This window comes from Syngnathus floridae, chromosome 15 (assembly GCF_059516105.1).
Source record: "Syngnathus floridae isolate MCC-2025c chromosome 15, RoL_Sflo_1.0, whole genome shotgun sequence".
NCBI classification, from domain to species: Eukaryota; Metazoa; Chordata; class Actinopteri; order Syngnathiformes; family Syngnathidae; genus Syngnathus; species Syngnathus floridae.
This window is the reverse complement of record NC_142427.1, coordinates 8808212-8835546: the sequence shown is the minus strand read 5'-3', so window position 1 is coordinate 8835546 and position 27335 is coordinate 8808212. Positions and strand designations below refer to the sequence as shown.

Here is a 27335-nt window from a genome sequence, read left to right as displayed (position 1 = left end):
TAAAAATACTCACAACGAGCTGTTTTGGAAGGTTTTGTGTTTTATTGGATAATTATGATGGATAATTTTGTTGGACAATTTACGTAGATATAAATATTGTAAAACAAATTATGGCGACGGTAAGGATACAAGATAATTTTTTAAACGTAGCTGAAATAAGAAAAGTGTTTTGCAAAATATTTTTTTTTCGTATTAACTTTACAAAATAAACAAAACATTGCAGTTTTGGGGGGAATGATTTAGCGAACACACCGCTTTGTCCTTGCAGGTACATAAATAAACACTATTACAAAATTCAACTGTCTCTAAAGAGAAACACTGACAATCGCACTAAATTGCAAATATTTACAAATGATGCTTTTCATGGATATTTGAAGGTTTATTAAGGAAACTCAAGCTTGTGCATCTAACTAAACAAGGGCAGTTTACTATGACCTGTCAGGATATGAAGCGACAAATGCAGCGCAGCCTAGTCTGCCCAGCGTTCACTGCCCGTTACCCGCGGATTTCCTTAAAACAATTCCACACGTTCCTTCCTACCGATCCCATGCCCCTTCTTTGGTGAACTCTCCAAATATGAGGTGAGTGGAAATCTTTTTTGGGCAAATCAATATGCGTAGGTATATCCGATTCAAGTGCTCTGGTATACGATGAAAATCTGCTTTGCAAGATGGCGACGTGGTTGCGAATTCAAAGGTGAAATACGGGTAAGTTAGCTTGCTAGCGACAACAACAACAATAACAACAATAACAACACCGCCTTAAATATCCTGCTCGTATTTTTTTAAGGTCTACAATCGGGTACGCTTGTTGGTGATTTATTATTTGAGCCTTGCGATATGCTTGGTAGTGGGGCCACCCCCTCAAATGAGCGACAGATGTAATGAGTATGCTATCAAAGTAGGACGATAAACATTTTGCAATGTCATTTACATTTAAAGCATTGCTACAGGGGGTTAAATTTAAACACTAATGATAAGCAGGTAAAAACGTCACCGAGAAGCTATGGCTAAAGCTAACATAATATTCGCAATATTCGTAGATGAAGCTACTTCCAAACTACTTCAACGATTGAGCGTCTCCCACTAAAAGTGATTTCAGTGAGCATAATTCAAAATATAACGTGAAAATTATTGATCACGTGAAAGGTTAGCATCTTATTGAAGCGGTTAGCATGTCCCGTTATAATTGGTTGAATTTAATGTTTAAAAGGACGGTGATCATTTTCCAAGCAGGAAGTAGCAAGGAAGAGCAAAGGATTTGTATTGTTTAAGGCTAATGAATGGGGAATCTGTAAGCAAGGGAAAGAGGTGCATCATTGAAACAATTCTCTTTTCCAGTTTTAACAATCACTCAAAGCACCCTACATACACTTGTTGGACATTCCAGTTAATGCAAATAGACAGCCGATGGAATTTTTACACAGTGCAGTGTTGCGCAAACTTGACATCTATCCATTAATTTTTTTATTTTTATTTCTAATAACGCTTGTCCTGTCCTGAGCTGGAGCAAAACCCTGCTGACTTTGGGTGAGATGTAATGTGGAACTAGCAGGTCACCAATGACACCTTAAATATCCTGAATTAGCACACTAATATATAAAAATGTGTTATGTGTGGAAAAAGTTGCCGTATTGAAAGCAGTTTATTCCTTCCAAAAAAAAGATGTGATCTTGAAGTCTACTTTGTGTTGTGTCTTAATCACGAGCATCAATATCCATGTTGTGTGTTTTTTCTGGGACACAGACACACACTGAAATGGCCTAGTTTCCTCTTGTCGTTTGCTTCGTCACGTCTGACACACTATGACACGTCTGGCACTGACACAATAACTGAGATGCCTCATATGGACACACAGAATTATTTTTGTACTTTCTGTCCACAACTTTGGGTGAATCTCTCTGAATGGCCTTTTTCTATAAAAAAAAATAATCCCCGTTGATCTATTTGTGTGAAAACACCCTATAAAATGAACACACAAACATTTTTGGAATGAAGGCAAGGTTATAACTGGCTGAAGGACATCCTGTTGCTTTCCATACATTTCTGACAAATTCAATCTAGGCTGATATCAAATGAAGTTAATTCAGTTAGAGCGCTGTGTTCTTTTCCACCCACAGGAAGGCCAATGTGTCGTACATGTGCTCCTGTGCACTGCAGCTGCAGACTAAGTCCGGGCGTTTCTTTTCAAGCGACATTTGTTCCAAGATCTGAAATGTTTGAAACGTCTAAATATGGCAGTTGGATCTGGTTCTAATTTGATTCCGAAGCCTCCATTGATCATTATCAAGAATAATTGAGTTCTATACCTAAATCCATTCTTCTCCCCACCCAGGAGATGGACTTTATCTTATCAGTGTATCATAAACATCTAAATCTGACTTTTTTTTGCTGTCCGTCTGCCTATAGGTGGTTTGTATCCTGTAACATGGTGTAGCTCAGCCTCCAGTGAAGCAGAAGCGGCCCACTTGCACTGAGTCAGGATGTCCAGCAGCTCTGGCTATCCCCCTAGCCAGGGGAGCTTCAGCAGCGAGCAGAGCCGCTACCCATCCCATTCTGTCCAGTACACATTCAGCGGCACGCGTCACCAACAAGTAAGACTTTGCTGCTGAATTTGGCTTACAGTGGAAGCTTTTGTGTCGTGGTGGTTGTCGTCCAAATTATATTATCTACCCTGTGACTCTGCTACGTAATATGTTTAAAGGGATTCAGCAAAATTGTAATCTCACTGCAGATCAAATTTAGACATTCGATAAAGCTGCCTGATAAAGTTTGATTTAGTATTTGTGTGCTGTTACCCGTACAAATAAAAAATAAACTGGATCGTTATTGCTGATTATGTTACATTTAAAATCCACTCTGTTGTTTGTCCTTGTTTAAATAAATAAAGTGAGTATTGGACGCATGTCCCAGTGACTTTGGAGGCTTGGTTTCGTAGAAGCTTACTTCCACAGAACGTTTTGAGGGTTGTTTGCTTAGACCTGGAACCAAAGTGGAGTTTGGTAATATTTCCTGTAACTGCGTTTGCTTGTACAGGTTTTTGTGGAGGTCATGGAATGCTGATAACTGTTATGTGTTCTTTTCCGTTTATTTTTACAAACGAAAAAGGTGAATAAGTTGTAATTAATATTTATAATTATTTGCATTTGTGCTAAATCTTCAGGAAATGCTCGATTTTGTTAAAAAAAAGTACATATACGTATATTTTGAAAACTATGCAGTAAATGTCTTCTTTTTTTTTGTCTCAATTTTTACTAGACTAAAAGTCTTAGCATTTTACTCTTATTTAAATGGCCATATGGGAGTTCTCCGAAAATTCCCAGAAGCTAGCACGCCCCTGGTTGCAATAATATATTGTACGGTATGTGCATGGCTTAATGTAACTCAATAAGATGCTCTTATTCAATTATTTCATCGCTGCAGATTTCAAAATGTTCCTTACTGCTTTCCAGTGATTGTTTTCTTACGACTATATGCACGTTCTAGTTTGAACACAGAAGTGAGATGAGGTCATTCCAGCTGTACGCTTACTCACAGTATCAATAATTCTATTTTCGCATCCAAAGATATGTCATATGTGATATCCTGTTACTTTCAGGATTTTTCCGTCCCAGATTATCGTACTCACATGCAAGATCCGCAGGGTCGAAGAAGACCATCTTTACTATCGGAATTCCACCCTGGTACCGAAAGGTAATACTTTTGCCCTCGTACAATATATTGGATCAGATTCATGCATCTAATGTATTCATTTTTTTTTTTTTTCCTGTTGTGCAGGCCTCCAGAGAGACGGCATGGATACGAACAGCAGTTTCACTCCATCACTACTCAGGCTGAACATGAAGCCCTGGAGACCAAGCGCCCACGCATGGACTCTATTTCTGAGGCCCACATCACTCGTACCTCTTCTTCCGCTGGGAATATTCTCTTGCCCATGCACAATACACTACAGGATAGCCTTAGAGCCACTGTTGAGGTGAAAAAGGTAAGGTTCTCATGCCTTTGGGGATTTGCATTTTTCCCTTGCAGCTGCAAGAAGTTGTGCAACAAGATTTATTTTTGTTGTGTTCGGGATGTCTGTTACAATTCTGCAATCTGTGTTTTTTAATAAAGTTGATCTAATTTCTTTTTTTGGGGTTTCCCCAGGAGTCGCCTTTCAGTGTGAAAGTGGAATGCCCTTCCCCAGGAGGACCGACGTTACACCTTGGGGAAGAACATGACACGTCTCCTTCCAAGCTATCCAAGGAGGAGCTGATTCAGAGTATGGACCGGGTGGACAGAGAGATTGCTAAAGTGGAGCAGCAAATTTTCAAGTTGAAGAAAAAGCAAGTTAGTTGTCCATTTGGATTTCTTGTGTCTTCTTCAATGCAAGTTTAAAAGCACTCCAATATTTTCAGATGAAAAAAGTGATGTCATTTGTATTCTACACTGTTATTCCCTTTTGAGTGTTTATCACCAATTATTTTTGAATAAGCAATAATATATATTATTTCAACAGCAAGAATGTGCATAAATAAATGACTTGAATGATATTATCTACTTGTTTTAAATTCGGTTTTGAAACTGTCCCTCATTCGATGGGAATGTCAGATCAACTTTGCTGTGAGAGCGAAAATATTTAATTGATGCATTTCCGGAACCGCTAATTTCAACCCTGTAACCTGTACATAACCTTTAGCTTGTAAACATTGACCAACCAAACATTCATCAGTTCAACTTGTCTGGAGCCATCAGCATGACCTCAGTGGCTGAACTTTTGAGTTTTTGCATTTTATACCTCAACCAGCATGCATGAGTGAGTAATCTGAGCATGCATGTTTTGCCCTCATCAGAGGTTAAGATCATACCAGGACAGAAGACAAAGCAACTGCTGCATGTATTGGTCTTGTCTTATTTGGTGTACTTTTCTGAACTTGCTGTTTTTTTGTTTTTTTCTTGTCACTGTTGTCTCCTAGCAACAACTGGAGGAGGAAGCAGCAAAGCCTGTGGAGCCAGAAAAGCCAGTGACCCCTCCCCCAGTGGAACATAAACACCGCAGCATAGTCCAAATCATCTACGATGAGAACAGAGTGAGTTGTCATGTTTTGAATACCGAGACGTATTAACCCGCCCACAGATTTGACCTTTACGAACTGATTCTGGGACAAAGCGGCACTGGCATACCTTCTGCATTTGATCAACAAACATGATATTTAAGAGAGAGAGAAGAAAAAAAAATCAGTCTTCGTGTTTATTTATTTCAGTTCGATCTTATCCGTCGTGAAGAAGTTTGAAATGAAGTGCACCGACAGACTGCTGTGTGTTTGAGCTGATCAGGCGGAAAGGTTACTATAGTTCATATCTGTCACATGACATTGTGGGCAGACACGCCTTTCTTCCCCGCCAGCGGTTAACCCTTTAGACTGTTCAAGTCTACTAGTAAGCTTTTTTTTTTTTTTTTTTTTGTGTCGCAGATCTCAATCGAGTTATTTTTTGGGTTGTTTTGCCCGGACCACGAATTCTATTTAAAAATAGATAAGACCATATTTCACTCTGATGCTCATTCTCACGATGTGTGCAAATCAGAGATAAAGAGAGACCATATTAAAAAAAAAAAGACATTTAAAACAAATAGTTTTACCTCTCACACGAGCTTTAAACTCATGCCTTGCAATTTGAGGAAAAATTTGTGGCGTAGTTGTTTATATGATCATTTAACTTCACGTAATGTTGCTTGCTCTGTATTTTTAATCTTCTAGAAAAAAGCGGAAGAGGCCCACAAGATACTGGAAGGCCTCGGACCCAAGGTTGAACTGGTATGACAGAACATTTTGTAATTTCTAGCTCATTAGGAATTTAGAAATGACCATGTGAATAATTAACGATGACTTTCTCCTCTGTTTGCCCTGCCTAGCCGCTGTACAATCAACCGTCAGACACAAAAGTCTACCATGAAAACATAAAAACGTGAGTATCCTTGTTATGATCACGAACAAAATACAAACCTAGGAAAGATCTCAACTGGTGAAAGTGTTAATCTCAGTCTGATAAAACTCACGTGACCATTCAGCGCAATCGGATTTGTCCAGTCACCTGATTAAATTGGCTCACAGAGATAGTAAAAGAAAGACTGGATGTTACTGTGTAACTTTTTTGTGCTTTAAAAAAATGTGTTCCATGACTTATCGAATGTGCCATGGTTTCAAATTTTTGCCATTCTCCAACAATCGGCACCTTGCAAGACATGGTTTCAAATTTTTACCATCCTCCAACAATCTTTTGTATGCCCACAAATATTGTTTTGGCTGTTGAGAATTTATAGTCTAATCTCCTCGAGTATTTTTATGAGCACACGAACAAAGATATTCGTTTTTGTTTTGCCTTTGTTGTAACTTTCCACGTCAACATAACGAAACCGAAAATAACAAATGTGTTGTTTCCCTACAGCAATCAGGTCATGAGGAAGAAGCTGATTCTATTTTTCAAGAGGCGGAACCATGCTCGTAAACAAAGGGTAAGCAAGTCTGCTTTTGTTACGCATTTTTGGAAAGTCCAGGGGTTCGATAATAGTTGTTGCATAACAAATCCAGACTTTTTTTCGGAAGATAAAAATCGGTCGGATGATTCGGCATTACACAATGAGGTCAATGATAATGACATGACATGCTTGTGCTCTAAACTGTTCTTAGAAATTGCCAAACACAACTGATGGCTCCTCCCATTTGAAAAGACCATTTTCAAAAGCTCCATGTTTAAATAGAACAGTGGATTTGACGTCATGACTAATTTGAAAATCAATTAAATATTGCACGTCTGAGTCCATTAGTAGTTCCAAACAAAGCGACTGATCATCCATCTGTCCATTGTCTGCTGATACTTTTTGCGGTTACGGGAGTGCTAAAGCCAATTCCAGTTGATTTAGTGTAATAAATGTGCTCCTTGAGGGTTCTTCTATTTGTATTTGTTTTGCCTGCTTTGCTTTCGTTGGTCTCAAGCCAAACGCTTGGACAAATTGATGTCATAGTTAAGTTGCCACGAAACTGGACAAACAAATAATTTGTTTCTACACCGAGGAATGCTTCGGCTCCACAACTGTTGGCCTTGTCCGTAAACAGTAACGTAATTATATCGGAAAGTCATCACATGGATGTCCTTTTCTCTACCGTAGCACCCGAATGCTTCAGTGACTGTGAAATTTGCGGCCTTATGTCAAGAGAGTTGTTTCTGGCTCCAGTTTTGAAAATTCAAAATGGACGTTATTAGTGTATTTTTGCCGTGTCGATTCTAAAACCTTGCTCACAATGTACACCAAAAAATATTTACCCTGCACTCGGTTTGCCTCCTTCCATTGTTTTCCATTGTCCGTTTTTAAGGCCCGCGGCGCAGTCTTTTGATTTATTTTTATGGCCTCTCCTCAGGAACAGAAGATCTGCCAACGTTATGACCAGCTGATGGAAGCTTGGGAGAAAAAGGTGGAGCGCATGGAGAACAATCCCAGGCGCAAAGCCAAGGAGAGCCGAACTCGGGAGTATTATGAAAGGCAATTCCCTGAAATCCGGAAGCAGAGAGAGCAGCAGGAGCGCTTCCAGAGGTGAAAAGCCTTAGATACTCGCTAACCTTTAACAATACATCCATTTTTTTTGCCATCTGGGGCATTGCACCCGTTTGCCTCCAGACTTCCCTTTCTCCACAGTGTCGTTTTCACAAGAAAGGGGTGGAGATGTTTTCATACCGACTGAAGCACATAATTGGCTTTGGGGAATACAAATTGCTGGACTGCTTTAAATTTGATTGGCTTAATGGTTGCCACATCCCCACACACTTGAATAAAACATAATCTCCCCTTGTGGAGTTGAATGAGAAATGACATGTCGCACAAGGACTTCAACTAAAACAATCATGGAACAGCCATGAAATTAGATTGTGTCCAGAAGTCCTTCGATGTAAGGATTTAATTGCAACCAGATGAGTTTCCATGTTGTGTAAAATCAACAAGTGATCTTCAAGAAAGAAATATAAAAGAAAATGTCATTTCACATTTTTAATGACTCTTCCTTTTTCTAGGGTTGGTCAGAGAGGAACAGGACTCTCTGCGACAATCGCTAGAAGCGAGCATGAGATTTCGGAAATTATTGACGGTCTTTCTGAGCAGGAGGTGGGTAATGTCATTTTTTTTTTTTTTGTATTAGTGTAGTGTTGATTAATTGTGTCATCTTTTATGATCTGCATACTGCTAGCTAAAATACAAATCAATATAATGACTTTGTATTGATCCTTTTATTTTTTTAAATTGGTAATATTTGAGATTTACCATGATTCCACAGAACAATGAAAAACAAATGAGACAGCTGTCAGTCATCCCTCCCATGATGTACGACTCGGAGCAACGGCGAGTGAAGTTCATCAACATGAACGGCTTGATGGACGACCCCATGAAGGTGTACAAAGCCCGACAGTTCATGAATGTTTGGACTGAACACGAAAAAGAAATCTTCAAAGACAAGTGAGTTTGGTTTTATTACAGAATGCAGAATGAAATCATTTTGAATGCACAGATGAATATTGAGATTCTGCGCTGTTGCTTGCTTTCTATGATTGTTTTTCTCTTGACAGGTTTGTCCAGCACCCAAAGAACTTTGGCTTGATCGCTTCCTATCTCGAAAGAAAGGTGAACAAGAGACAGTTAATATTACACATATGGGACATTTATAGAAGAGACATGGAGTCCGAGCTCATGCTTGAATAATTGAGAGTCAGTATCATGTGTTGATGTGCGCATGTGGGCCTGCTTTCCTTTCATTTTCAGTGTGTTGCTGACTGTGTTCTGTACTACTACTTGACCAAGAAGAACAACAATTACAAGACGCTAGTGAGACGCAACTACGGGAGACGGAGGGGAAGGAACCAGGTAATCCCGCCAATGTTTATTTTTTTATTCGTCAATGCCGTAAATGACTCATATATGGCGGCATAAACATGACGATAACACTGTGATTGGATTAATTTGATTCTGAATGGATTTAAAGTGTATCATAATTGTATTTGGTTTCATAAAAGCTGATTTTCCGATTCAAGGTTTATTTATTGCACTCGTAGTATTAAATGTCAACTTTTACACTATTTATAGGTGTTGACTTTGTAGTCAGTCATGCATCCACATTTATATTTTCTGAAATTTACAAGCAAATTTGGAATCGTAACCAAGCTCTCATTATTTTTTGAAAGTGATGAGCCTTTTTTTTTTTTTATTAAAAAGAAATGTAATTTACTAGGAGATATAATGCATTGCTAATTCCATTCCATTAAAACCAAGGAATTTAAGTTCAGTTAGACTTGCAACACATTTATTTTGAAAGGGCAGGAAGTGTGAAAAAAAGAAAAACATGCGCTGAAACAAGTTGAATTTAGGAGGGAGGTCGAACCCTCACGCGACAGAGTCGGCGCTGGTTGCCAATCTACCGAGTGCTGCCGCTCTTGTTTTCCACTTCCTCATCTCCACGCTTCTTATGAGAAAGTTCCCCCTCCCCCCTGTGTGAAACAGCTCAGTTGGTACAGTCCAACCATCTGACAGGCCCCAAAACTCTCCGTGCTGCTGCGAGTGCCAATCAAAGAGGACTGCTTGAATGGGATTACCTTGAATGACCCGGCATAGATTAGTGCGTTCATGTGAGATGGACAATTCTTTTGGCCGCTTAAGTGGCCTGATGGCACGCTTTCCCGGAATATCCGCGTCAGTGCCTTGGCCCGGCAGCCCTTCTAAGGAGCTCTGCTATGGTGCTGTCCTGCCCCTCTCTCACAGCTATGGAAGCACTGGAGGTTAGAGGCGCATTTGCAGCCCCAGTAAGTTGTGGCTCATAGCATAGAGCATTTTATTGGCACCGAATCAGCTTGCAGGTATGTTTTCCTAGCTTTAAAAAACACACCCAATCACCAGATTTCCTGTCTTGTGTTTTTATGGCGGAGGTTTTTTGTTTTGCTCTGGCGATTCACAGCAGACATCTTTGAGCTTCTTGAAAGTCCAGCCTAGCTATTTTTAGATAGACTTTCTAGGAAATATGCTACCAGGGGCTCGTCGTGAAATGTTGTCGTGCGTGCTCATGTTGCAACAGGAGTTTGGAGAAGAATATTTTCAAGTTATTGCGAAAGTGGCGAATAGTCTCGGAGTGAAATTTGCTTTCATATTCCGTCATCTCGAATGATACGTTGACCTGTTTGATTTTTTTGGGGGGTCCTCTTCAATGTTATTTAAGTTATGCTTGGCACAAATTATAATTACATAACACGTCAGGTAAAAAAAATGTTGCTCATTGTTTTCCAAAGTGAAAGTGAATGTTGGCAATTTTTTTTTTTTAAACCAACACAAAGTTCAGTCTACTTGCGTGAGTGATCTTAGAAATCTGATCATGTTGAGAAGTTGAGCATTTGAACAATTTTAATTCAATCAAGAACCCTGAATAATTAATTGATTATTGAATATTTATCGATTAATCGGACATCATAATAGTTTACAACTTTGTGAATGCATATTGTCAAATCAACACCCTTAAATTCTCCTTCCGTTCGACTCTTTTTCAGCACACATCATTTCTAAAATTCAGTACTTTCTTTTTTTAGGAGTGTTAATGCACTCCTTTTTGGATTTTTGCTCGTTGCAATAAGTTCTTCGCTACAAAAGACTCGACTGTGATGACATACTTTCCAAAAAGAAGCAGAACATGTGAATCAGCAAAAGTGAAAAATATTCAGTCCGGCTCGGAAAGGTCTTCATTTAGAAATACTGAACAACCACATCACCACAGAGTCTCCTCTTGTCTAACATCTGTGTAGAGGCCCTTTACAGACCCGTTGGAGAAGAAGCAGGAATGCCACAGTTCTTAAATGGCCTCCAAAGCAAACACATGAGCACTCATTGAGCCAACCAAAACAGCATCCCACTGAAGAACAAGTATTGTGAGAACATCTCAGTCTTTGAACAGACTGCAAAATATTTCTCAATTGCCAAGTGCCAAAGCAAAGAAGCGCTTATTGACAGGAAATTAGTCGAAAGGTAACGTGGTAGTCGAAGTTATATATTAACCTGGAATCCCTGCAAACCGGGCTTATATACTGAACAAAGCAATGTTGTTCTGAAGAACCAGCACGACAATCCTTGATCAGACATCTGCGAGCTGTGATAATGTCGCTTTGAGAATTTGCAGGTATCTCTCATGGTTCCTTATCTCATGGACCAATTGAAGATTGGCCAAAAAACATAAACGTATGGCCAGGCTTTGTTCACGATACAAAAGTATTGAGATCCACGTGCATGATGTCATTTTTAGTTTCGGAGTCCGGATTCCTTCTCTTGCCTTCTCCTTTTTTTTTGTCATTTCATGAAACTGAATTTGAAAGATTTTCACAGAATCTCCTTGGAAATGAAATAAACATCACTCCCAACCAACAGTCATGGCATCTATGAAGCTGTCTGTCGACAATGGCGTTAGTTGTTAACCACACATCTTCAAGAGAGTTTCCCTGTTGGATTCAAACAAATCCCTGCCGTGCTCATCCGACACAAAAACAACGGAGCATTGAAGTGGGGAAACGCTTGTGTAGGCATAAACACTGAATGAGACGGAAAGAGAATAATACTTCTTACCAAACGCTTGAATAATTGATGGCATCTACTGAAGTGCATGAAGGTATCGTGTTGGCAGGCTGGTGATTTTTATTTTTTTTGTTTGCAAAGAAAGAAAATTAAGAGTATGTGGTGGGAAGGTACTGAATAAATTTTAGCAATGGATTCACCTTAAAAGAACCCAAAAATTAAATGTATGTTTTGTATTGTTTAAAATCAAACTTACAAATTAACCCTTTTTTTTTTGTTGTTGCAGCAAATAACACGCCCCGCGCAAGAAGAGAAGTCCGAAGATAAAAACGAAGAGGACAAATCAGAGAAGTCTGAGAAAAAAGAAGACGAAGAAAAGAAGGACGAGGAAGAGAAAGATGAAAAGGAGGAGTCAAGGTGATTTGTGAAAATACTGCATGGTGCTTTTCCAGGGTTCAGGAAAAAAAATATACTTTTTTTTTTTCGTGTTCATACTACACAAGCATAAATTCTTGGTTTTATTGTCTTTTGAGCCTCTAATAAACATGTCGCGGCGGGATAGTGCAGGCCCTGTATTTGCTGAGTCGACCGGGGCTGGATTTTCTTTCCAAGCAGTCTCTAAAAGCTGTTTTTTCCTCCTCGAAAACCGCAGGGACATTGGCAAGGACAAAGACAAGTGTGACGGTGGGGAGGACGAGGACGGGAAGGAGCAAAACACGCCGCGTGGCAGGAAGACTGCCAACAGCCAGGGCCGACGTAAGGGAAGGATCACCACACGCTCCATGGCCAATGAGGCTGCCACTATGGCGGCGGAGGAAGCACCTCCCCCTGCTTCGGAGGCTGCCGTGCCAGATCCTCCGCAGATCCCTAAATCTGACACAGCTCAGAAGTCCATTAAGGAACCTAGCAAGCCGCCGACTCCAGTAGCGTCACTGGATACAAAAGGTGAACACGCTTGAGTAAACTCGATGATTATCAGGAGCAAATGTGAGGGTGTGAATAATGGCAGCAGACGTTGCTGTCTTTTTCTTGAAGTCGATCCATCACCATGGCAGTGCGCTGCTCGAGCTGTTGTTACGCTACTCGGTCACACTTCTTCAATTTCACCCTCATAAGGTCCGTCACTCCAATGGGTGACCGCATCGATTCTCAGGTATCCAGGACCTTAATCGTTAATCTTGTTTTGGCACTCATCGGTATCGTCTGTTCGATGTTTTCGTAAGTACGTCGTGTGACTTTTTGACATCTGCTCCCTTCACTGTCTGCCGGAGCTCCACATCTTGTAATGTTACGCAAAGTCTGTCCTATAAGGTGATTAATTAGCGTGCCTTCCGTGAACCCTCTTGGCCGTGTTCCACGTGTCACCTGTAATCTCTCACGGTGAATAATTTGGGGGATTTTTGTGCAACCTCAATGCAGCACAAAGAAAGCAGTATGTGCCAGACAAGCTTAAGAAGCACAAAGTCTGCGGGGGCATGTCGGTTCATATTTTTGTTTGAAGTTGTAGTGGAGGGGGAGGGGGGGGGTTCCTGAGGTGAGACAATCTGCTGGAGGCAGAAACCCAGCCTGTTTTTATAGCTCAGATCAATGGCCACCCACCAGAGCATGTCACGGGGAGAACATGTGACTTTTGCCACTGGAGGCCCAAGCAAAGTCAAGCAGACTTGCATGTGATTCATGAAACTTATTGCAGGATTGGACGACTTTGGTTGGACCCATCCAAGCAATGATAATTGCCCCCCCCCACACACACACACACACACACTCCCCCCACCTAGCGCACTGTAAATGCCAAGGGTTTATCTGCTTCTATTTATGTTTACACAGTTTCAGTCGACACTGACTGAGCCAGAGTTCACTTCAATGGTAGCAACTCACTTCTGTGAATTTGACTTGTGTGCACGAGTGTGTGTGTTTGTGTGTGTGTGTGTGGGGGCGTGACGAACTATGCAGCCATGTCAAGGCAAGTGGGAGTCTGTATCAGTCTGTGCGTCTGTTTGGATGACGATCCAAGGGTTGGGACAGCGTGGCTGTTGTGTCTTTTAGCCTCCATCCAAGGCCATTCCCCAAAGTCTCGACTTGTCGGGCTTGACATCATCTAAGGACCTCCCCTTGTGGATTATAGAGGCAGATGGCTTTTTTGGAGCTCCAGGGAAAGGAGGGAGAAAGTGCGAATGTGAGTGTGCGAGGTGGGGAATGACCTAGAGCGACAGTGGGAGTGAGAGGGAGTAGGTCTCAGCAGCTTGTGAATGTAAACAGATTATTAGATTAGAGGCCATGAGAAGAAGCCGGCTGGAAAGAGGACAGCCTCTCTGTCTGCTCTCCCGCTCTCTCTCTCTCTTTCTCTCTCTCCCTTGCACCCGTACGCTCCCGTCTATTCGTCTTGTCAGCGCTAATGGGGTTGGGTCGCTCTGCTTTCTCATTTAGCTGGTGTCGGTGAAACTGGAGAAACTTCTCGCTGGACCGAGGAGGAAATGGAGGTGGCCAAAAAAGGTAAAGATGATTGACTTTTATCTCACCGTCTTTTACTTCTTCTTGCGTTTTTTTTTTTTTTTTACACTCCTCGTGATTCCGAGAAGGTGCCCTACCCCGTTTCAAACACCTCCCGCAAGACAGAACGTGATTGCGAACCCACGCAAGAATGAATGTGTGTGTCTCCCCCCCCAACACAAAAAGATGCTTGTGCAAAGTGCGTCAGAGCTCCAGGAAGGGTTTCGGGGTGTCTTATTTATTGATGAAATTTATTTAGCCGGACCGCTCAGCTGGTGTCTTGGAAATTCATCTATTCAGGCCACCCTTGAAGCATCAGAGCGTGACCTTTTTTCTGCAAGGATCACTATTATTTATTAAAGTTCACATACAGTGAATAACAATATGCCATATGTCATTCAAATGTATTACTGTTCCTCTTTTTGGTTCATTTTAGTATTTTTTTTTTCTTTCCGACCGAATCAGAAGCTTTACGGATAATTTGCACGAATGAAAGTGTGTGTTTTTCAGACCTGTAACTCAAGAAACCTGTTAACCTTTGCCCGTTGTACAATTAAGAGGGTTTGGAAATCACGTGCAGTAAATGTGCTTTGCCACCGTAACCGGTCATGCAAGTGGATTCTTATCTCCCTTACCAATAAAAGTTTGCTGCATTATTTATTCCTATTTTCATTCTTGGGAATTATATTCATTCCCAGAGTGGAAAGAAATTTGGCTCAAGTAAAGGGAACTTGACAATAGAAGCCGTTTCATAATTTGGGCAAAACTAATTGAATTATAGGATAATTGTTGTATTGTAAACAAAGCATTCTATTTAGGGATTTCCTGATAATTGATAAAATATTTTTGGGGGGTATTTTTCACCAGAAAAGTTACATGATCGGCCCCAAGTTGTGATCACGTGATTGGATCTGGATCTGTTGTTTTTCCCATCAGGTTTAGTGGAGCATGGGCGAAACTGGACGGCCATCGCCAAAATGGTGGGCACCAAAAGTGAGGCGCAGTGCAAAAACTTTTATTTCAACTACAAGCGACGACACAATCTGGATAATCTACTCCAGCAGCATAAACAGGTGAGATCATTTCTTGCCACCTGGTGTGGTACGCCATTGAAAGTACAAATACAAAAAGTCACTCTGATATCCAGGACACACGGCGGGCTCGTGCCGATAGGTCTCAAGGTGAAGGTCTTACCACAGCTTCGCCTGATGACGATGACGACAATGCAGACGACAGTGAAGGTTAGAGCCAAAGATGATGGAATGCATGTGTTGGCTTTCAACACACGCTATGACATTTTCGCTTTGGACTTTTATGACTGATTATCTCAACTAGGCCAAGGGCTTTCCAGGGGAGGACATAAAATGGCTGACCTTTCATCAGTTCTAATTGCTCAGAATAAAGTCAAAGATGGAAAAAAAGTTACGTTTTGAGGATCTGATGCAACCTGCATTTGATCATTCTCCCAATATTAGATTTTTAAACTGGCATATTGAAAGCATTTATGTGATATGTTTTAATCCGATTAACAATCTAATAATAAGGTTGGTGTAAAAAAAAAAAAAGCAGCGTTTTATCGCTTCGTTGTAACTTTGCGGCCTTGATCTGGCAAACAACATAAAAGATAAGACATTGTTGTCACTTGCAGTCACGTGTGATATTTCTTGGAAAGCAAGGTGTGTAATGTCAAGTGGGAGCAGCTTGATGTTTATTCAAACTGCAGTGCACGAAAAAGTAATGTCTGGAATTTGTACTCTCCATTCTATGACCGTAAAATCTTTTCACATGTCAATTATTACATGAAGTATTGGTTTTTTTTCCCCTTCTGTCGTCTTGCAGGAGGTGACAATAGCTCTGATACAGAGAGCGCTCCTTCCCCCTCTCAAACGGACCCAACCAAGTCTGGTGAGAGCAAGAGATCCGAAAATGCTTCTGGAGATGCTCAGAGTTCCGATCAGGACACGGTCCCGGTCAGCAATGCTAAAACCTCGGACCCCTCATACGGAGGCCTGCGTGTCAAGGAAGAGAAAAGCCCAGAAGCTGAACCTGGTTCCCATGAGGAAAAGAGCAGAGTGACTTCCTGCTCAGGTGTGGTCCATCCAAAAACGGAACCCCAAGATATGGACATGAAAGCTGGAGAAGTTCAGGTTAAAATGGAGCCCGAGACCAAGGAGAAAGGAGAACACAGCGAGAGGCCGAAGGAGCTCCACTCGGATAATGACTCCAGCGCCACCTGCAGCGCTGATGAAGATGTGGAAGCAGAGCCTGAAAGACAAAGGTAAGGTTTCTCCACAAACTCTTCGCTTGACATCAAGTTCACGTTTGATGTCGCTTCTGCAGAATTCTTTCCATGGACAAGCCGTCTTTGCTCAACCCTCCCGGCACCGTCCTGGTGTCCTCACCCAAGCAAAGTCCGCACAACATCCAGCAGATGCATCAGCGGGCGGCCGCCATTCCACCAATGGTGATCACAGCAGAAGTAGGAAATGTTCTCGTAATGCTGCTTTTTGCCAGAACATTTCTTCTATTTCTATCACAAGGTACCTGGACCTTATGGCCATAATCCAGTGCCCATCAGTGGTTTTGCCATGTTGCAACACCAGATCAAAGCAGCCCACGCGTCCGCTCACCAGGAGGAGAAGCAGCGGCAAGACCAGGCTGAGCTGGAGCGCAGATTGCCCTTCAATACCCGTAGCCCAAGTCTGATTGACAGAGATGGTAGGAGAACCGAAACCAGCCTCCATTTGGCCTTGTTCAAGCTGCATGTGCTCCTGCTGTTTCTTTTGCAAGCGACATTTATAGTGGATGCACATTTTCGGGCCTTGTTTTTGTTTCTTTGTGCCTTTTGGAGAAAAAAAAAAAACCTTGGGGTTGGTCTTGCTTGTTCTAAGCCTGCTCAGCCCGAGTCCACACAAAGAAGGTGCTTTCTGACGCAAACACGAGGTGTTTATCGCTGCTATGCTTGACATTGCCCTTGGATGAAGAAATGAGGCTGCAGGGGGGGGGGGGGACCTTTGCTCTTGTGACTAGTCACCCATGTTTGCTGCTTCACGAGAAGTGAAGCTACTCTGCTGGCTGTGGAAGAGCTCCATGCAAAGCTTTTAGCACCCTTAAGTCAGAGTGCCGTAAAAGTGACAGCAAACCGCCGTGCTGTGAGACCACGGCTTCTGTTTTTCGCAAGTAGCCACGAATGCTATTTGCACCCTTTTTCATCTGGATGGCACTCAATGCTCCAGGGGCAATGAGTTCTCCATTTTTTTTTTTTAAAAAGTGGTCGTCTTTGTCCTTATACCTGTGTACTGCAGGTAAGCCCCTAACCTACAATCCTTATGACATGATGTTGGCACTGGACCAAGATGCCCTTTCTGGTCGGCCAGGCTCTCCTTACAGACTGTCCCCCAGGAATCTAAGCAAGTCCTCACCCCAACCTGACCCCAACATCCCCAATGCTTTCCGCTACAATGTGCCGCCAGGTAAAAGCAAACATCTTCACCTCCCTCTCTCACCCCCTCCCTCCCTCCCTCGCCTGCTTTCTCAGATGCCGTCAAACCATTCTATTTTCTCCCACTAATACTGTGTAACTCTTGTGAGACACAGTACCAGGAATATAAAGCCTTTTTTTTTTTTTAACCTTAACTTTCTAAAAAAATAAATACCTAGTATTGAGTGAGTGGACTCTGAAAAGACACAAATATGTCTTTGGGAGCGAACGAGTGAATCCATGGATGAAATGATCTTCATTTAGCTGCCTTTAGCTAAGTGTTAGAATGTTAAATTAAAATTGAAGAAATACTGCGGTGCTTTTGAAGCCCCAAATTCTAGGCTAGGCAGAAATTGACAACAGTACATGTGGTTCCGTTTCACTCTTCTAAACGTGAATGTGAATTGGGTCCAGGTTGAACTTGAAGGGTCATGTGATGCAGGCTTGTCCAGTCACATTGTATCAATAATGTTTAGAACTTTAAATGGTTTGTTTTTTTGTTTTTTTCCCATAATGATAGTTGCATGTGTGTTTGACTTGTTGGTTTTCGTTCCATTGTGCAATTGTTTTCTTGCACCATGGGATTGGGTGGTCCATGTCGCAACACCATATGTGGAATACTGGTTGAGAGGCTGCATCTCAAGGTTTTATGAACATTCGACCCAAAGATCTTTTTCTCCTCGTCTTATGCGGATCACCAACATGATGCTATTCATGTTGCAAGAAGCCTGGCAGTTATTTTGGAGGAAAAAAAAACCAAAACATGTACAGAGACATGCTTTTGTGCACTATGCAGTATCTGTGCGGCATCTAGTATCACTTAAGCTTTCCCACATCAGAATCCAGCAGGAGTTAATGTTGCAGTGGTTGAAGTTGTGAAAGTAGTGTGGGAGAAAATGCACTTAGAGCAACTCTTGCATTAGCCACCATAGTCTGTCTTTGGTCAGCTAAATGTTGGCTGGCACATAATAATGGAGCTGACTAAATATTGCAATGAGATGAGGTAGAACTTGTATGTATGAGCGCCTATATTTGAGTGGAAGACAACTAATGGATGTATATTAAAAAAAAAAAGTATTGGCAAGGACATTTCATGAAGCTATGTTTGAGCCATTACTACAAAATGGAATTCGCTAAATGACAATTTGACTCTAAGGTTGCAAGTCATCTGAAACTCAGCAAAAGTCACCATTTTTTTTCTCCCTCTTCTAATATTCTCCATCAGTTCTTCATCCAACCCCCAATCAGCTGATCCAGAGTCTGCCAGAGGGACCACGGATGGCTTTCGGCAGACCCAGTCGACCTCCTAACATTCCCTCGCCGCCTCCTCTCATTCCAACCACCAAACCCACCGACAAACCGTCCTTCATTCACGGAGGCTCAATATCTCAGGTAAGAAGAGCAAACACAAAATTTCAACAATTTCCGACTTTCAAAAATGCTAATTTTGATCGTGGGTTAACTTTCGACCATTTTAGGGAACCCCGGGCACATACCTGCCTTCGCATGCCATTTACGGACCTGACGGGAGTAAGAACACAGTGGGCTCCATCTCTTTGGGTCTGCCTCGGCACCAAGATCCCAACAAGTCTGGTAGGCGGGTCACATATCTCCAATTCTGCTCAAAATGAATCGTTGTCACTTTTTATTTGGAATAATTGGCAAACTGTTGTAATGTTAATGCATTTTTTTTTTTTGCAGTTTCAACAATACACGATGGTAGAGGAAATCCATCAAAAATTAGTGAGAACCTCACTTTCAGAGGATCAATCACTCAGGTAAAGAAGATACAAGATGACCGATGTGTTCCTTCTGATCTAGCTTGCCTTATGTTTTATTGTTGTTTTTTTTTTTTTTTTAAATTCAGGGCACACCAGCCCTTTCCCAATCAACTGTTGCTGCTGACCTGCTAAAGGGCACCATCACAAAACTAGCCACCGAAGATCTGAGTAACTCTGACAAGGCTCGGGACCAGCTGGCTAAAGGTCATGTTATTTATGAAGGCAAGAGTGGTCACATCCTCTCTTATGATGGTGAGTACTTTGACCAGGTTAATAAACAAGTGTGTGTGAGCAAATACACAGATGTAATTTTATATTGTATTTGTTTTTAAAGCCATCAAAAACCCAAGGGAAACGACTCGTAGTCCCAGAACTAGCCATGACTTGAAACGGACTTATGAGATGATGGAGGTGCCCATCAGCAGAGGCCACCCTGGCAGGGAAGGAGCTCCATTTGAAGGTGCTCTGATGCTATTTTACGAATTAATTATAAAGTGCAGTTTCTGTATTACTGTGACTGAGTTTGTGTGTTTTTGCTTTCAGGTTTGATTAGCAGAGCTTTGCCCAGAGAAGGTCTCCATGGAGATTCTAAAGACCGACAAATAATCACCGGGTCTATCATGCAAGGTAACGAACGACGGATCTCTTTATTTGTCGGGCACGACGACCATGTTTTTCTTCTTCATAGGAACACCAAGAACTGCCGCAGAAGCATACGAAGACGTTATCAAATACGGGAAACAGATTAAACGAGAGAGCCCACCTATCCGCTCCTTTGATGGGGGAATTGGGAAAGGAAAGCCCTACGAGGGTGTTAACACCATTAAAGAGACTGGGCGCTCCATTCATGAAATCCCTAGACAGGACCAGTCTGGCCAGGATCTCAGAAAGACCCCTGACCTATCGGACAGGAGAGTCATAGAGGGTTCCATGTCTCAGGTTAGACATTTTCAAATGGTGGATGGGTTTATCTCTAATTCCCTTTTTTGATTTCTATTTCTGACCATGAATGATGTTTCTCCTAGATTCACTCTCTGAACCAGCCGACAATCAAGCACAATGTTAAGTCCCTAATCACCAGTCCCAGTAAGCTCCCCCACAGCTTACCCCAACACGAGGTCATGGAAAGAAGCAAGTACGAGGAGAGCAAAGCAGTGCGCCACACCTCGGTGGTTAACTCCACCACCTCAGTCCTGCGCTCCACACACCAGGAAGCTGCAAAATCTCAGCTCAGCCCAGGCATGTACGAGGACGCCAACGCTCGTCGGACCCCTGTGAACTACAGCACCAGTTCTGTGACCAGAGGTTCACCCATGCTGGGGCGTTCGTCAGATGGTATTTGTCACATGTATTTTTAGTTTGGTCATCTTTGCATATGATACAAATGTCATGTGTCCTTCTCACCCACAAAGGAACAAAATCTAGTTCACACGAAAGAAAGAACGCCATGACACCCACTCAGAGAGAAAGTGTCCCAGCCAAGTCCCCAGTAGCGGGAGGCGACCCCAGGGCTTCTCACAGCCCCTTCGACCCTCACCACAGGCCGGTTGTTCCAGGCGAAGTCTACCGAGCCCACCTGCCTCCACACCTCGACCCCAGTATTGCCTTCCACCGAGTGATTGATCCAGGTATTTAGTTTTTTTGCCCTTCACGTTATTTTAAAGTGCTTGTTTGGTGCTGGGAAATGTTTTTTTTTAAATCTTGTGTTCTATATTGTGTTGCAGCCTTCATGTTTCCTAGGCAACCGTCTCCAACTGGCTACCACAACACATACCAGCTCTACACCATGGAGAACACACGGCAGACCATCCTCAACGATTACATCACTTCTCAGCAGATGCAAGTCATCCCTCGGCCCGACATGGCCCGTGGGGTGTCGCCACGGGAACAACCTGTTCCTATCCCGTACCCAGCTGGAGCTCGAGGTACGGTTTTCCACCAGCTGGTCTTTTTCTTAGCTGTAGAAGAAACCCCCGGTTGGGAGGGGCTGGAGTTTTCCCCACTGTGATGCTGTGACGTAGTAGTGGCTACCTTTTGCAGATGTCCAGAAGCAAATGACCTCGACACATTTTGCTTTGCGGCTGCACTTTTGTTTAACAATTGAGAAGTGTGAGTCAAATATTACCTCATTGAGGTTGGCCATCTTTAAACTTGGTTGCAGCCCTGCTTACCTAAGCATTGCCAAAGTGTATTTGGGAGCACTGACAGATGGTGGGTGTATGCAGTGCTACGAAAGAAATGATTTGGTTCTGATTGTTCACCATTGGCCCTTTGCTTCTGTCTGTAAAAGGGATAATTGATCTAGCCCAGATGCCTCCAACTATCCTGTTGCCTCACCCTGGGGGAACAGGTACTCCCACTTTGGAACGTATCGCCTACCTCCCTGGAGCTCAGCCCCCTTTCACTACTAGGGCTTTCAACCCAACCTCCATATCGCCAGGTGAGGATTCCCTCCCCAATATCTACACGCCCTTCCTTAATTTCCTCGCCGCAATCTTGTGTTCCTTCACACCGTGCAGACCTGCACAGGGGTGTCCAAGGTCAGCCCCCCCCTCCCCAATCAGAGAGCAAGTGTAAACAAAAGTCCTAAATGGTCCAGTCAAAAGCAGACGATTTTTAATAATATGCAACTCTACGATAATTCGGGAAGGTTATTTGTGTGTGTGATGATGGTCGGGATTTCACCTTTAGGTCACCAAGCCCACCTGGCTGCTGCAGCCGCCGCTGCCGCGAGTGTAGAGAGGGAGCGAGAACGTGAGCAACAGGAGACGGAACGGGAAAAAGAAAGGGAGCAGCGGGATCGAGAAATGCGAGAACGGGATCGGGAAAGAGAGCGAGCCAACGAATATATTCGTGGGAGTGAGTATTTGATAATGAATTAGTTGAGCATTTATTTACAATTAACGTTACATTTAATGAGTGCTCTTTTCCTTACTAGCATGAATGTTCTTGTTCTGCTCACCACCACAATATCAGCCAATTGATTGACATTGTGTCATTTTTGATCAGGTGGAGTTGAGCAACCAGGCCGACCAGGAAGCCGAGGCTATCTGCATTCTCCTTCCCCTTCACTCAGAATGCAGGAAGTGGTTGTTCAGCAGCAGCGACCAAGCATCTTTCAGGGCAAGAGCGTCATCACTTCTCTAATGTAAGTCGGCTCGATCGGATCTTGATTCATTTTTATTCTGCAAATAAATGATTAAAAATCTCTGAACTCGTTTTTAGGCCCCATTCAGCAGCGGCAACAGCATCGGCCCAGAGTAACTCTCGCTACAGTACGGCAGCTGACGCACTTGCCGCTTTGGTGGATATCGCAGCCTCGGCCCCACCCGTGGACGTGGCCAAAGCGAAGGAGAATAAACGGGACGATGACGAAATGTGTTCAACGGCTCGGAGAGCAACGAGCATCACGGAACAGCAACAGGAGCCCGACAGGCGATCGGCACCATACGGTGCTATATCTCTGCCAGGAGGGAAGCCCCACCCGGGGTACCCTGAGGGGGTTGGCGTTAAGGATAAGGGGCCGCAAACCTCAAAGTCCCGCATTGAGGAAGAGCTTCGAACCCGGGGAAAAACAACCATCACGGCGGCTAACTTCATCGACGTCATCATCACACGACAAATCGCCTCGGAAAAAGACACCAGAGAGCGAGGCTCTCAGAGCTCCGACTCCTCAAGTAGCTGTGAGTAGTTAAAGTTTGTCTGTTGAGAAAGATAAATAAAACAATCGGTCATCTTCATTTTTTTTTTTTTTTTTTATGTCACCAACCAGTGTCCTCAAACCGATACGACAATACTGGTGGTGGAGCCATCGAAGTGATAAGTCCTGCTAGTTCCCCAGTCCATTCCCAACAGGAAAAACCGGACGAGGGGCAGCACACAGCAGGTATGGACACACATTAATTTTTTATTCTGTGACAAAACCTTCAAGATGACATTTGACAAAGTTATGTTTTTTTATATAAATATATCATGTCAAGAACGGCTCTAGTAGTCCTTCAGAAGGTTGCTCGTTGTTTGCGAGCCAAATTGTTTTGCAACCCCGATAAAATTATATCAGAATGTTATGAAAATAAACTTAAAAAAAAAAAGATAAATAATCCTCTCAATCTATTTGAGAGAAAAATAACTCAGAAAAAAAGAGAATAATCTCGACAGCAACTTCTGTTAGTGAATGTAGGTCATTTATGTGCTGTCAAGTACTTGAGTCCAATCAATGCTTTGCTTTATACTCACTCCACAACTGCTCTGCTCCTCAACCTGATTAGCTGCCATGCGGGTTTACGACATGAGTCGGTACCGGCCTTCGGCAGATCCGCCCCAGCCCAGTTCACAGCAGCCCCCTACGTCCCAGGCTGACAGCTATTCTCAAATCCCCAAGACACATCGGGTCATGACCTTGGCAGACCACATTTCGGTAGGAAATGACTCGTGACATCATGGAAAGTGGACTTACAGTAATGATCGAACCTGACCTAGTTTTGTGATCTTCTTTCCGTGCAGCATATTATAACCCAGGACTTTGCTCGGAATCAAGACCCTCCTGCAGTTTCCTCGTCAGCCTCCGCCACATTCCAGAGCACGATGCCACCCACGTCTTCGTCGAGCCGAGTCAAGGGTCCCAGCCGCTACAGCCCTGAAAATCAAATCCAGGCGCCGAACCATCACCGTCCCTCCAGCAGGGTTTCCCCGGAGAACACTGCAGACAAACCCAGATCCAGGTACAGAAATTGAGCCAGTTATCATCCATAATTGTCACACTTTGCCTCAATCTTTGTCCCCCCCTTTCCAGACCTGGTAAGTCTCCAGAGAGAGGTGGCAGACAGATGGAGAACTATGAACCCATCTCACCGCCACAGAGCTACCAAACCATGGATAAGCAGGAGACTGGTGGTCCTACACCCCAAAGGCGAGAGACGGACACCTCTGAGATCAGGTTGGAGAGCTGGACAGATGCGATGGACAGTCTTGAAACCCAAGAAAATGAATCCATGTCTGGTTGTTTGTTCAATTTCAAGGAATGACTCGAGGTCCCCTGGCAGTGTCAGTTACCTGCCCTCCTTCTTCACCAAACTAGAGAACACTTCACCTATGGTGAAATCCAAAAAGCAGGAGATCTTTCGTAAGTTGAACTCCACATCTGGTGTTGGTGATTCTGACGTTGGTAAGTGGGCCTTCCTGTCTTTGTCGCATGCAAACAAACTGTTGTCGTCTTCAACTTCATCAATCGTGTTTTATTAATTGCATGTATTTTTATTTTTTTTTTTGATTTTCACAAGCTCATTCTCTCTTTCAGGAAATGCTCAGCCAGGCACAGAAATTTTCAACTTACCTGCTGTTACCAGTTCCAGTAAGTTGCAAAGATAGACTTGAATGTGACTATTATAGATAATTAATTTATATTGTAACGGGTGACCATTTCTTTGGTCTGGATCAACGTTTCTTATGTTGTATTGTGATTCTTAGGCAACATCAACCCTAGGAACCACTCTTTCAGTGACCCCGCCAATAACTTGGGCCTAGAAGACATCATCCGTAAAGCCTTAATGAGTAACTTGGAGGAGCGAACGGAGGAGCACCAAGGTGCCATCAGCAACGCATCCAACACGAGCGGTGACACCCGCCAAGAGGCCAATCCTTCGCCGAGCATAGGTAGGTTAGGTTTCATGATTTATTCTTTATTCATCTCAATAAATATTTTTGGGTAATTACAATTTTTTTCCCCAGAACTATTTGCTTTATCGTGACACATTTTTTAGGAATAAAAATAAATAACATGATGCTCCTCTACCACACCCACAGTGAAACAGAAGCAGGGCAAAGCAAACAGCCGTAAATCGAAGTCTCCTAACCTGGGTCAGGCCTATTCGGGAGGGGATCGCCCCTCCTCTGTGTCCTCCGTACACTCCGAGGGAGACTACCACAGACAAGCACAAGCCCAATCGCAATGGAGTTGGGATGACCGACCCTCATCGGCAGGTCAGTCAGTCCATCATGCCCATTTAAAGCATGCTAAGATTTGTGCACATATTTAATTTTTTATTTTGTTTTTCCAGGGTCCATGCAGTTCCCTTACAACCCGCTGACCATGCGCATAATGAGCAGCACGCCACCCACGTCAATATCTTCCCCCTCCATTCAGAGCCAGCAGCAGCAACAGCAGGCGCCACAGCAGCCGCTTTCTGCTGGAGCTCCAGTGGGCCAACAGCGCGTGTGGCAGTCCCTGCTGTCAGAGCAATACGAAGCCCTGTCGGACAGCGATGACTGAGACCGGTCCGCAAGAAGGGATTAAAAGAGACCCCAGGATATGAGGTAGATCTCTTCCAACCCCTCCAAGACACCAAAGTGACAAGTAGACCCAACGGTGTCCGGTTCTTTTCTGGTGCTTTAGCGCCCCCAAGCGGAAAGTGAGTGTACAAGCAAGCCGACGATCGACTGGACCCTCCCAAACGTGGTTTGGAAACCTCCAGCCTCGTGCGGAAGTAAACCCGACTAAGGGGATGATGACTTGTGATATAGTGAAGCTGAAATGTAAAAAGAGACTTTGTTTAATTTCTGTAAAGCTATAACTCATCTTCAAGAAAAATCATTGTATGTAAATAGAATAACCTTTTTGCAGTGTTTTTCTTAACTTGATTATTTCTTATTTTAATGTTGCTTTTAAATGGATCCATTCGAATGCAAAGTGAAGGTGTGTTATCTTTACTGCCACCTATGTTCCTCCCCTTCCTCCATCCCGCTCCTTCCCCCAAACAGCGTCCCACCTTAATGTGTGATTTCTGGCCTCGTGAGAGACAACTGAGGTGGTTTCTCCCTGCAGCACTGCCTGGGCATGGTAGACATGAAAGAAAAATATATTGCTGAAATTTAAAATAATTTTGGTTGTGTTCACACTGTGCACATGTGTGATTTCTCAACAAAAATGTGGATGAAGGTCATCTCCCCTGACTACATCCATGACAGGGACAGGTCTTGAAGGCAACTCGCGAACACTGGTGTCCGAAAAATAAAATATAGTTGAGAGTAGCAACATGATGCTCGTTCTGCAGTTTCCATCATGTTCCAAATGTTCTCCTCTAAAATTTTGTCACAGCTATAAATCGATCTGGAATCAGTTTTGTTTCCTCCCGTTTTTTTTTTTTATATGGTTTTGCCATGCCTTGTGACTTGAGAAAAAAAAAAAGGCAGCTTTAACTAATTTTCTCAGAGGTATTCTTCGGTGTTTGATATTTGTATTTGTTTCCCTAGTACCTTTTTTTTTTAATATTTCTCAGAAACAATCCAAACGATAGAATGTCTTTCCAAATTTTGACCCACTTTACCAAACATTTTGGTCTGTGCCATTTTGCACTTTTTGCTTCATATCTATTGATAACAAAAGGTGTAGTACTTGCTTGAGTAATTGGAAATACTCTTCAGCGTTTTTTTTTTTTTGCTCAACACCATTCGCAGACCTTTTGTGTTTTAGCTGCATTCTGGAATCTTCACGTTGTAGTTTTACATGCTACCATATTTTTGAGATTTCAAACGATGGCAGTTCTATTTCCATTATGTTAAATAACAGGTATATAATTAAACTATCAACACCGCAGTGTCACCTTCAATTGTCACTTGGCTGTTTTTCATCTTTGAAACGAAATGTGTTCTTGTATCCCGTTCATCAAGTTTTTCAATTATTTGTCCCGGAATATGTTCAGATGGTTGTTTTCTGACAGTTCCCCATTTTTGTTTTGTTTTGTGTCCTGTTTAGATGGGATGGTTGCTGTTTACAAAGGCAATGGCAGAAAATGTTTACAAACTTGAATTTGAAAAGAAAGATGACTTGAAGCCGAAAAAGAATTAGTGTCTTTTCAAGCTAGAAAACCCGTGTGACATTTTTTTTTTTTTTTTGTCTTTTAAATTCAAACTTGAAAACTTATCCACTTTGATGTTGAAATGCAATGATTGTATGGCACAATGTCTTTCAGTTGGCTATTACGGGAGTTCAGACCAATCAAATAAAGTGGTTATTTTTTTTC

General features: G+C 42.7%; 1 protein-coding gene across 5 annotated transcripts; it reads left to right on the top strand.

Annotated features, from left to right (window-relative positions):
* Window positions 1-424: 424 nt before the first annotated feature.
* ncor1 (nuclear receptor corepressor 1) lies at window positions 425-27335 on the top strand. Of its 5 annotated transcripts, none has more exons than XM_088397750.1 (46): window positions 425-581; window positions 2409-2593; window positions 3598-3692; window positions 3777-3984; window positions 4146-4328; window positions 4955-5068; window positions 5738-5794; window positions 5893-5945; window positions 6426-6492; window positions 7397-7569; window positions 8043-8133; window positions 8303-8481; window positions 8592-8646; window positions 8785-8886; window positions 11852-11982; window positions 12218-12510; window positions 13993-14058; window positions 14992-15128; window positions 15203-15296; window positions 15895-16333; window positions 16396-16519; window positions 16596-16773; window positions 17361-17528; window positions 18762-18928; window positions 19015-19129; window positions 19238-19314; window positions 19404-19569; window positions 19652-19777; window positions 19861-19944; window positions 20006-20256; window positions 20343-20652; window positions 20730-20945; window positions 21042-21242; window positions 21668-21757; window positions 22009-22176; window positions 22327-22465; window positions 22543-23000; window positions 23090-23203; window positions 23586-23734; window positions 23821-24038; window positions 24110-24253; window positions 24336-24481; window positions 24614-24667; window positions 24784-24969; window positions 25120-25296; window positions 25374-27335. In XM_088397750.1, the coding sequence occupies exons 2-46, from the start codon at window positions 2483-2485 to the stop codon at window positions 25583-25585; spliced, it is 7086 nt and encodes a 2361-aa protein (XP_088253876.1). In that variant the 5' UTR covers window positions 425-581; window positions 2409-2482; the 3' UTR covers window positions 25586-27335. The 5 variants fall into 5 exon arrangements, with proteins under 5 accessions (XP_088253876.1, XP_088253875.1, XP_088253878.1 ...); XM_088397749.1 differs by having other exon boundaries at window positions 21608-21757; XM_088397752.1 differs by lacking the exon at window positions 17361-17528 and having other exon boundaries at window positions 21608-21757.

Excerpts from the sequence above, each read along its gene's own strand:
- ncor1 (XM_088397749.1), top strand. The coding sequence starts at position 2,483 with ATGTCCAGCAGCTCTGGCTATCCCCCTAGCCAGGGGAGCTTCAGCAGC. Across the intron at positions 3,985-4,145 it reads CCACTGTTGAGGTGAAAAAG|GAGTCGCCTTTCAGTGTGAA; the intron begins GTAAGGTTCTCA and ends GGGTTTCCCCAG. Across the intron at positions 22,466-22,542 it reads AGCGTCATCACTTCTCTAAT|GCCCCATTCAGCAGCGGCAA; the intron begins GTAAGTCGGCTC and ends ACTCGTTTTTAG.